Consider the following 12,500-nt stretch of genomic DNA (forward strand, 5'->3'; position numbering starts at 1 on the left):
AAATGAGAATTGAGCGGTGGAGAAATGTAATGTTTTTAATTATAGTTAATAGTTTTTCTTTTATATACAAAAACCACTCTAAAATAATATCTTTTCCGGGATGTGATGGAATGAGCATACACATGAGAAGGATTTATAGTTATCGAAACTATTATTTTGTCATTTACAATTATTTTAGTTCATGCAATGAATGAAATTTAAGGGCAGTGAATATTATTTTATTTACAGTTTATTCCTGTAGTAATGATAATGCAATGATTGTACTAAAAAAAGAACATTATTATTATTATTATTATTATTATTATTATTATTATTATTCACAATTACTGACAAAAATGAATTTTTTATTATTATTATTATTATTATTATTATTATTATTATTATTATTATTATTCACAATTACTGACAAAATGAATTTTCTATTATTATTATTATTATTATTATTATTATTATTATTATTATTATTATTATTATTATTATTATTATTATTCACAATTACTAACAAAAATGAATTTTCTGTTATTATTATTATTATTATTATTATTATTATTATTATTATTATTATTATTATTATTATTATTCACAATTACTGACAAAAATGAATTTTCTATTATTATTATTATTATTATTATTATTATTATTATTATTATTATTATTATTATTATTATTATTTCAAACGCACCATTAAAAAATTCGACGCACTCCGTCATCGCAGGAGCAATCAATCGCCCGGACGCTTTAAGGACCTGATGGTCCATAATTTTCAATCCGGGGGACATAAATCGTCCACTTCATTGCCCGTATTTAAATCTTCTCACGGACAGAAGAAGATGAAAAGGAAATCCCGATTCGTTTTGCTTCGGCCATATTTGGGACGTCGCCCCTGGGGGCTTTTGGGGTTGGGGGGAGAGTGGGTTATGGTGTTTGGGTGGTGGGTGGTTGTTTGGGGTGAGGAGAAGGGGGAGTTGGCCAGCATTCCAGATTGCCTTCATTCTGCCGAATATTGTGATGGTCCTTATGGTACTCTGTAAGCTGAGTATTGTAATATTTCTTATGGTACTCTGTAAGCTGAGGATTGTAATATTCCTTATGGTACTCTGTAAGCTGAGTATTGTAATATTCCTTATGGTATTCTGTAAGTTGAGTATTGTAATATTCCTTATGGTACTCTGTAAGCTGATTATTGTAATATTCCTTATGGTATTCTGTAAGTTGAGTATTGTAATATTATTTATGGTAATCTGTAAGCTGATTATTGTAATATTCCTTATGGTATTCTGTAAGTTGAGTATTGTAATATTCCTTATGGTACTCTGTAAGCTGAGTATTGTAATATTCCTTATGGTACTCTGTAAGCTGAGTATTGTAATATTCCTTATGGTATTCTGTAAGTTGAGTATTGTAATATTCCTTATGGTACTCTGTGTTTAGCATTGTAATATTCCTTATGGTACTCTGTAAGCTGAGTATTGTAATATTCCTTATGGTACTCTGTAAGCTGAGTATTGTAATATTCCTTATGGTACTCTGTAAGCTGAGTATTGTAATATTCCTTATGGTACTCTGTAAGCTGAGTATTGTAATATTCCTTATGGTACTCTGTAAGCTGAGTATTGTAATATTCCTTATGGTACTCTGTAAGCTGAGTATTGTAATATTCCTTATGGTCTTCTATTCTTTATATTCTTCGTGGTCTTCTCTGTCTGCCGAATATTGCAATATTCCAATATCCCTCCTGACCTTCTATTTGTTGAATATTGCGATAGAATTTCTTCTATCCAGTAAATACTGTTATATTATTTTTGGTCATCTGTATGATGGATATTACGGTATTCTTCGTGACCTTCTTTTGGCTGAATTGCAATATTCCAGTATTCCTCGTGATCTATCAACCGAATATTACGGTATTCACGTTTTTCTTCTATCTGCTGAAAACTATAACATACTTGGTCTTCTATATGATGACTGTTATGACATTCCTCGTGAATTTCTGTCAACTGAATATTGCGATATCCCAATATTCCTCGCAGTCTTCTGTTACTGAGTACTGCGATATTCCTCCTTGTCTCCTGTCTGCTTAGCATTGTTATATTTCTCTTTGTGTTCTGTCTGCTTAGTGTTGTTATATTCCTTACAGTATTCTAGCAGCTGAATATTGTGATATTACTCGTGGTTTTGGTAGATATTCCAATATCCCTTGTGGTTTTCTGTCTTCTTATTGTAATATTCCTTAAAGTTTTCTAGCTGCATAACATTAAGATATTTCTCATGGTTTTGGTAAATATTGCGATATTCCTCGTGGTCTTCTGTCTGCTTAGTATTGTTATATTCCTACCAGTATACTAGCAGCTGAACATTGTGATATTCCTCATGGTTTTGGTAAATATTGAGATATTCCTCGAGGTCTTCTGTCTGTTTACTGTTGTTATATTCCTGACAGTATACTAGCAGCGGAATATTGTATTACTCCTCATAATTTTGGTAAATATTGAGATATTCCCGATATTCCTCGAAGTCTTCAGTCTGCTCAGTGTTGCAGCATTCGTTGCAGCTCTCCAGTGCTGAATATTGTTATATTCCTCGTAATATTGGTAAATATTCCGATATTCCTCGAGGTCTTCTGTTTACTGGATACGAATTAGTGAACGTGGTTATTAACTTTTGTGCATTAGAGAAAATTATCCTCTTCATTGGGCTTGCTTTCAAGGTACTCAATATACCCCAAAGTATAATTAACTCGATGCTCCGAAGTATAATTAACTTCTAAAGCAAGCGAATTCCACTCCCGAATAGCCAGTACTTTCCCAAGCAGCAACATGACAGATAACCGCGCGGACTCTAATTACGCTTCCTCCTATTGTTGAGAAGTAAAGAAATTGGTAATACGTCCCGTAAACAACAAAGCCAGTTGTCTTACGATAAGCGAACAAGTTCATAAATTTCGTGGCTCCCTCTCTCGGTTTTGTTTATCTCGAGTCCTCGGATGATTTATCTCCTATGATGTGTGTTTTACTTAAAGTTATCTCGGCTGCTTACATGCGGACATTCTTCATCGGTAAGGCACACACAAAGCTTGCAAATGATTGCGTAATTGCCTCGTCTTCTTATCTCCCCGTTTTCAATGTTCGAGTGGTCGTACCTTTTTTATCAGCAGTTTTGGCCTATGAAATATTAGTCGTGCCTTCGTCTGTTTTTGGTGTATGAACATGCTTGTGTGTGTGTGTGTGTGTGTGTGTGTGTGAGCACGGCTGGAGATAATTTTGTCTCCCAATTAGGATGAGGGTTTTTGCTTTGCAATGGATGTTTCTCATTGGAAGATATGAAAACACAGTTTAAAAATATTTTGTGTAAAATTAGTAATGTGCTGTCTTAAATAGCAGCGTATTGCAGAGTAAGACATGAAAAAAAAACTATTAAATCATGTACAAAATTAGCAATATACTATCATATATAACAGCACGTTACTCAATAAGTTATCATTATGGATATTGGTATATGTCAATTCTATTACAGAACCTGAATTCTACAGGGAACATATAAAATATATTCTAGGTAAATTTTTATTGTCAGTATTGAATAATGGAAGAAGATAACACAAACATTTCTTTCGCGTGGAAAGTCTCCTTCATGTTATAGAAAAGGAAATGTTCCTAGAATTAAGTAGCAAGAATAAAAATGACGAGTTTTCCATTTTTTCAAAAAACAGTAAGGAAGGTTGAGATGTCCCACTGGTATTATGTCGCTCTACCTTGAACCTTCATCTTCTTGACTGTTTCGATAAAATTGTGTCTCTTTAACACAGAACTTGAACTAAACCATGGAACTTGTAACAAAACATTTTACCTACGAGCTGCTTGATCCAGGTTTGACCTTAGGAGTAAACTTATCCGAAAATTAACTATTACTGTGCATTAAAGTCTTCACAAACTTCCCACAGGTTAGTCCTACTTGAGGGCTCTCGTTACCCCCTTACGAAAACATTCAATTTAGACCTTTTACCCTTTTTCCCCCCGGATACTACCCATTAAGGGGTGACGTTACCGCCTCTCCCCTAAATGGACTACTTCCTCTAAAGTATTAATACAAGAGACGGCGAAGAAAATGGGTCTCCTTGACGCAGGACCCAATAAGACGGTTATAAGTGGGTCCTGCCTTGACTTAGCCTCCACCCGGAGACTCGCAAAAGCATTTCCAAACGGCTGTAAGATCTTATCGATACCCCGCCAGTGACCTGCCACGGGGTCTTGACCTAAACGATGACCTGGCTTTCGGGGTTTCCGTACGTTTGAAAAGAGGCCCATCCATTATACGTGAAATGAGACTCTAGGGACTAAGGCCTGGGGTCGGAATTAATGACGATGGTATTCAGAGCAAGACAGGGAAGGGAAGATGGTGGCAGCTGAGTGTTGACACTGGGAAATTGGTAATGAGATGGGGCCATTGAACTTGGTGCGAAAGATCAGGAGGAGATAAAGGAGAGGAGGGGTTGACTTGGCCAGCTAGACAAACACGAAAGCAAGAAGAACCATTTTACTGTGCAAAAACTTACCAAGTACAGCACGGCAGTAGACAACCCAGACGCTGTGTGGTTAGGTTGAAAAGCACTCTAGAGTGAATGGTATTTGCAGTGATATCTTACACACCTTTCCACCCTGTTAATAACTAGATAAAAGTCGTTTACTAGGGCTGATGAGGGTGTTACAAAATATAATTTATTACAGCAAAGAAAGAGAAAAAATCTCGCATAGTGGGCTTATGGTGAGTTAGTCATCGAGGTATGATGATTACTAAGCAACTTAAAATCTAATCACTTACATGAAATCAGGTTTTGTGTAAATAAAACGTGCAGGTTTAGCCGTTAACACGCCCCACCACACACACACACACACACACACACACACACACATAGAGAAAGATAGATATATATATATATATATATATATATATATAGAGAGAGAGAGAGAGAGAGAGAGAGAGAGAGAGTAGTAGTACATGACGCTAGATTCGGAACCAATCAGTCAATGAACATTAATTTCATCGATTACCCAGTTAATCTAAAACAGTAGCCAAACGAATGAATGTTGAACAACGAAAAAGAACAAAGAGAATTAAAATAATAACTGTATGGAAAAGAGCGCGCAGAGAAAGCACAGACACGAGCCTCCCTAAGAACCAAACAACGAGGAATAACGGCAAAAAAAAAGAAGAAAATAGACATGACAACCGCCTTTAAAAAAGAAGAAGAAGAAGCATGGAGACGATCCAGTCGAAGCCTGGATTCGATGGGGCGTCTCTCCATTCTTTTCAGATCTGAATTTTCTCGGAAACGAGAACGGAAAAGCGCTCGGCTCCTTTGTTCCAAGAAGTACACTGAGATTCGTAGAGTCCTGTCTGAACGTCAAGCGATGCTTGGGCAGAGAGAGAGAGAGAGAGAGAGAGAGAGAGAGAGAGAGAGAGAGAGAGCCAGCAGTAAAATATTGGTTACATGAATTTTTTTTTTATATTACTTAGTTTGAATGAAAATGAAAATGTTATGCATACCATGTATTTGCCCTCTACAACACACACACACACACACACACACAGAGAGAGAGAGAGAGGAGAGAGAGAGAGAGAGAGAGAGAGAGAGAGAGAGAGAGAGAGCCAGCAGTTAAATAATGCTTACATGAAATTTTTTTTATATTACTTTCTTTGAATGAAAATGTTATGCATAACATATATTTGCCCTCTACAAGGGGGAGAGAGAGAGAGAGAGAGAGAGAGAGAGAGAGAGAGAGCAGCAAACTATTGCTTACATGAAATTTTGTTTCACCTTTTTTTTTTTATATTAGCGTTCTTAGATTGAAAATGAAAGAATTATGCACAATAAAATGTATTTGGTCTCTTCGAGAGAGAGAGAGAGAGAGAGAGAGAGAGAGAGAGAGAGAGAGAGAAGGAATCATAAGGAAAATAATATGCACATGAGACAGTTTCATCTTTCTTCACGTCGTTTTCTTAAAACAGAAAAATATTACGCTAAAGAGAGAGAGAGAGAGAGAGAGAGAGAGAGAGAGAGAAGAGAGAGAGAGAGATACTATTATAAGTAACATACTGCGCACATGAAACTGCGTTTCATCTCCCTTCATATAATTTGCCCAGAATAAAAAAAAAATACGCAAGATAAAGTATATTTTGCCCCTCTTTGTTTGTCTCCACTATTTTTCTCGCTCCCTTATTTTTTATCTCTCTTCTCTCTCTCTCTCTCTCTCTCTCTCTCTCTCATTCCCCTCCTTTTGATTGACCTAGCCGCGTTCCTTCACGGGGAGCTTTTGTTTTGGAGCCGTTGTTTCTGGTCATAAGGAAGTAATACGGAGAGGGATTAATGTCCCGAGAGAGGGGTCAAACGAGCAACTTTTGTCATATAAGTGTCATCGATAGGAATTTACGAGCTCCGTCTCTCTCTCTCTCTCTCGCCCTCCTCCTCCTCCTCCTCCCCCCTGCGGAATCCTTTGTTGCTTTTCTCAAGACGGGAAAAACGAGGTCGTGTCTTATCATTACCTTCCTTTATGGCCCTCTCGTCATCCTCACACCACGTCTTCCCTCCCCCTTACCTCCTCCCTCCCCCATCCCACTCCCTCCATCCCTCTTCTCCATCCCTACACCCTCACCCCTCCCTATACCTTCATCTTCGACCTCCCCATTTCCCTTTATGTTGCTCTTACCCTTTTCATCTCTCTCTCACTCTCTCTCCCCCCCCCCTTATTCTCTTCAGGCTCGCGTTCCCATATAGTCTGGCTATATCTGCTAACACCCCTTGCCCCGTACATTCTCTCTCTCTCTCTCTCTCTCTCTCTCAAACTGGCCATGAATCACCAAGGAAGAAAAGTTTTTCAAAAGGCACTCATTGACCACTGAGAGATAAGATTTTAGTTGAATAATATCTGTAATATTAACGAATTAATCTTATTTACTTGCGAATTCAGTCAGTTTCTAATAAGAAATTCTTAATTCTTTGTGCGAATTCATTTGTTCGTTCTTGAGGGATTTTTGGAGGCAGGGCGAGTTCTTTCATTCGCTGTTGAGGGAATTTCTTTTTTTAGGTAATGATAGTTCTATCAATCCGTGTGAAGGGATTTTTTTTAGGTAATAATAGTTTTTTCAATCCATGTTGAATTTTTTTTAGGTAGTAATAGTTCTCTCAATCCTTGTTTAGGGATTTTTTTTTAGGTAATAATAGTTCTTTCAATCCCTGTTGAGGGATTTTTTTTAGGTAATAATAGTTTTTGTAATCCCTGCTGGGGGATTTTAGAGTTCGAGCTAAGTGAGTCTTTCAAGGCTGAGGGATTGTGGCGATTGTTGTCGTTTTTTATTAAGTTGGCTTTATGCCAGCACGGGCTCTTGCTCATAGAGCAGCCCGTAATGGATTTTGGGGAAGGTACGAGTTCACTGATAAGCCTTTTGATGGATTTTGAAAGCTGTACGAGAGTCATTTATTCACTACTGAAAGTTTTTGCAGGAAGTTTGATCGCCTATTCATTGTGCATTATTTTCCTTGAAGTTTTCATTACCCATTTTCCTTTCTCAGGCGTTTCACGTTGTTTCATTTGACACGTAATCTTCCTATAACAGTGTTGTTTCATTTCACATTTATTCTTGTTCTACCAGCGTTGTTTCATTTCACATTTATTCTTGCTCTACCAACGATGTTTCATTGCTTTACCAATACCAGCTACGTTGTTGTTGTTGTTTGAGTTTTAGCTAGCCTTATGCCATCACTGGCATAACTCTAACTTTCTAGACGCTGTCATCAAATCATTTTATCTTTTCTTTAACAATATTGCCATCCTTTGTGGCAATCAATGTAGGGTGAATTTCTCGTAAACAGCAGTTTTAGTTTTCTGTAAAAGAAAACTATTTTGCCGGCTTTGTCTGTCCTTACGCACTTTATTCTGTCCGCATTTTTTTCTGTCCGCATTTTTTTCTGTCCGCACTTTTTCTGTCCGCCCTCAGATCTTAAAAACAGCTGAGGCTCGAGGGCTGCAAATTGGGATGTTGATCATCCACCCTCCAACCATCAAACATACCAAATTGCATCCCTTTAGCCTGAGTAGTAGTTTTTATTTTAATTATGGCTAAAGTTAGCCATATTCGTGCTTCTGGCAACGATGTAGGATAGGCCACCACCTTCCCGTAGTTAAATTTTCATGGGCCGTGGCTCATACAGCATTACACCGAGACCACCGAAAGATAGATCCATTTTCGGTTGCCTTGATTATACGTTGTAAAGAAAACTCGATTCTTCGCCGCATTTTTTACTTGTTATTTATGTGTTTGATCTTCGACAATCCATCATTGTTTTGTATTCGGCTTCTCCCACTCAGAACAATAATATACTAGGTTCAAATCAAGATAAAAGACTCTCTGTAATATGATTCCCCGTGATGGACAACCTCACGGATTTCAGCCTTCTTTGACGATGATAATCTCGTCTTATGAAAGACGAGTAGAGCGCAGTCTCTTCGTGAAGAATATTACTCTGGCCGTCCATCTTCCTCAGAGCTTATATTTTCTGTAATTCATACCAGCTTACGGTAATGAATTTGTCATGGAACCGCCTGCGGTGCGTCATGTTATGGAGATCGCCCGCGAACTTCAAGGCGGACGTCTATTGATAGAGTTTCCCGTGATTGCACGAAGCCGTCCGGGGGGCGTGTTGATAGGCCATAAGCATCGCAACAAAGAGAATATATTGGGGCGAAATAGTCTGAGAAAGTCTCTAATCTAGGACTCTTTTTCTTTTCTTCTTCTTCTTCTTCTTCTTCTTTCTGGCCGTACGTCGGGAGCATTAATTTAGAGCCGCTGTACACACAACGCGACGGCATTTGCTTGTAAACAATCGGCGTCACGCGAGGGTCTCGTAAAAATGCATGAATGTGGAGTATTTATCTCTGACGTATGCTGCTCTAAGTCACCCGAACACAAAGGGAAAGTTGCATTCCGGTAACGTGGAGTTACTCCGTCCTGTAATATCGACGGCGGTGTGACTAACACAAGGGGCTGTTCGGGAATTGAATTTTCGTTTTTTTTTTCTTTTCTTTCTTTTTGTCGCATGGAATTGGCAGTTGCGTGCGAGGCTGTCCCTTGTAATTTGAAGATGATTGCATTTTATCATATGTGATATGTACTGTACTGGGAAATTGCAGTAAATTAATACTTTGTAGAAGGATTTATATATATATATATATATATAAATTAATATATATATATATAATATATATTATATATATATATATATATATATATATATAGAGAGAGAGAGAGAGAGAGAGAGAGAGAGAGAGAGAGAGAGAGAGACTTAGACCATACGGATATATAATTGTGACAGAATTTATATATATATATATATATATATATATATATATATATACAGTATATGTGTGTGTGTGTGCGTGTGAGTGTGTGTAGAAAGTAACTAACAAAAGTGATAGGTCTCAAGAAACAAATGCAATAAAATTCGCCCATTTAGCTGTTGAATCGACAACGAACTCTTGATATAAAAAACTTCCACATTTTCAAAGTTGTTCCACCCGCACAAATCATCGATTCTTGGAAATCAATATCCTTTCGTTCTAAATCATCATCATCATCATCATCATTATTATTATTATTATTATTATTATTATTATTATTATTATTATTATTATTATTATTATTATTATTCAGAGGGTAAACCCTATTCGTATGAATAAAAGGCCTACAAGAGCCATTGCCATGAAATTCAAGGTGTTCATTTTAAAGAAATTACAAAAGGTGATAGAAAATACAGAGAAAAGAAATCAGAAATTCGAAAACAAAGACAAATCAGTAAATTGATAAATAAATAGATAAGAATGTTACTAAATAATCAAAAGTACAAGAAGAATTTTCCTGTGCAGAGAATTACCAAAACTGAATGTTAATAAGTGATTGCTACATTAGAGAATTCAAGTTTTAATTTTGGAATCTCATGACGCTCCCGAATTCCGATCTCTCTCTCTCTCTCTCTCTCTCTCTCATCTGTATTAATATTCAGTTTCGATAATGCTGTTTGCCAAACAACAGATAATTAGGTATGATGTCAGATCTGATTGCGTTAATTAATGCTGTTTATATATTCATTCATATTGCTTATAACTATATTCAGACTCTGTTGGTTCAGTTATCTATTCAATGTTTATTCATTAATCCACTGCCACGGGATATATAATGAATGAATGAATTACTACTGAATTACACAGTAGTATCTTCAAGGACTTCTAAGATAAATCCAATGGAATGGGGAAGAGAGCAATTTTCAATTTGTATGTATGTGTATATATTGTATATATATGCATAATATGTGTATATATATATATGTTTTGATTACACTCTCTCTCTCTCTCACACACACACACACACACACACACACACACACACACACACACACACATATATATATATATATATATATATATATATATATATATATATATATATATATATATATATATATATATATATATATATATATATATATATATATATATATCTAAGAGAATATTATCCTACTTATTACCATTACACAAAACACTTCGGCTGCTAAAACACGGACCTATGCACATCGTTAAAAAAAAAAGGAAAACTGAAAATAAAAACTTTCCTTTAGCACCGAAATACGAAAAGCCTCACCATCTCCCATTTCCAGACTAACTCTCGTTGTATTCACTAACCTACAACCTCACACTTCATGCAGAGAATATAAACGAAATCTGTCTGGTTCCTAAATCACAGGAACGGGAATTCGTTCCTGAGACCACGGCGTTTACCCAACACGAAACTGTGTCCGATACCTCCCAATTAATTTACTACCTGTGGGTCAGTTGCTTAGGTAAACCCCTCTCTCTCTCTCTCTCTCTCTCTCTCTCTCTCTCTCTCTCTCTCTCTCTCTCTCTCTCTCTCTCTCTCTCGTTAAATTGATGGTGTCATGTGTTGCTCGTCCGATACGCTTTCTGATATATTGATGGTTTGTAAACACAGTGGGTGTCGAGTTTTTATTGACAGCTCCACGTGTAGAAGTGGATATATATATATATATATATATGTATATATATATATATATATATTATCCTTGACTTCATACACATACACAATTATATATATATATATATATATATATAATTGTATGTATGAAAATCAGACAAATATATTATATAGATTCTGTTCAGGAGTGATGGTAAAATGGTTAAGCAACAATAGATGAAACCTAACAAAATATCGATTTCGATTAAGCACTTTCTCTCCTCTCTCTCTCTCTCTCTCTCTCTCTCAACGATATCGCAGGCATGCTCACTCAAAAAGGAAAACGCATTCTTTTCTGGAACACGTCTGCAAGACTTTTGAGCAGATATGCCATGTAGTTGACACACAAACACAGAAAGGAGGTTGTTAAAAGGGAGGTACAATTCCCCCAAAACCCCTTCCCCCTCGCCCTAATCCCGACCCACCCCCTCTCCCTCCCCTCCCACCCTTCTTCCTGCTCTACGCACCTCCTGGAAGGGAAGAAATCCAGCGGCCATCTTCTTCTTTCGTATGCATGTCTGGAACTTAAGAAATATGGCTTAATGATTCTCCCTTCCTTTTGCAGACGTAAATTTACTAGCCGTGAGGTTAGGCCGGACAGCAGCCATTAAGTGACGGCTAACACGTCCCACTCCCGGTGGGTCTCTGTCACAGCAGCAGAAGAAGCAGCAGAAGAAGCAGGAGTAGGAGTAGGAGTAGGAGCAGGAGCGGTGGCGAAGGGGCACAAAAATTTCTCCCCGAAAAGATCGACAGGCATTCCAGGAATTGAACATGAACGCACGCTGCTTTTTTTTTTTTTTTTTTCAGAAAATTTCCCATCGCGTCCCTCCTCTCTCACCAAATACAAGTTCCTCCTCCTCCTCCTCCTCCTCCTCTCCTCCTCCTCCTCACTCCTCCTCCTCCTCCTCCTCCTCCTCCTCCTCTCTCTCTCTCTCTCTCTCTCTCTCTCTCTCTCTCTCTCTCTCTCTCTCTCATTGTCCATCTATCTTTATATATATATATATATATATATCTATATATATATATATATATATATATATGTATATATATATATATATATATATATATATATATATATATATATATATATATATATCATATATTATGCATGTGTATGTGTGAGTGTGTGTGCGTAGGTTTTGTACGTACAAACAGAATATATAGCTTCGAAGAAAGTGAAACAACTAAATACAACATCTTTCGCATTTATTCGAAGGCATTTTCATTTATTTCCATTAATTTTCAGTCATTCCATATCACGTCATTGTTATTCCCCTGATGGAAGTCATACATACAATTGAGTGTTCTTCCCGAATCAGTTAGCATTCTGCAAGACTACAAAAAAAGAATCAACGCATTTCCTATTTTTTTCGCCTGCTTTTAAAAAACTCTCGCGTCCCTGGATCGACTTCACACTGCCTACC

At 36.9% G+C, this 12,500-nt stretch overlaps 1 protein-coding gene across 1 annotated transcript in view; it reads right to left on the reverse strand.

Moving 5' to 3' along the window:
* LOC136849420 (uncharacterized) overlaps nucleotides 1–11,833 on the reverse strand; it is a 22,619-nt gene extending 10,786 nt beyond the window's left edge. The window contains exon 1 of the mRNA XM_067122771.1: nucleotides 11,700–11,833. Coding sequence (XP_066978872.1) covers nucleotides 11,700–11,833 — 134 coding nt within the window. The remainder of the gene's footprint in view (nucleotides 1–11,699) is intronic.
* Nucleotides 11,834–12,500: the final 667 nt, after the last annotated feature.

This window comes from Macrobrachium rosenbergii, chromosome 21, assembly GCF_040412425.1.
Source record: "Macrobrachium rosenbergii isolate ZJJX-2024 chromosome 21, ASM4041242v1, whole genome shotgun sequence".
Lineage (NCBI taxonomy): Eukaryota > Metazoa > Arthropoda > Malacostraca > Decapoda > Palaemonidae > Macrobrachium > Macrobrachium rosenbergii.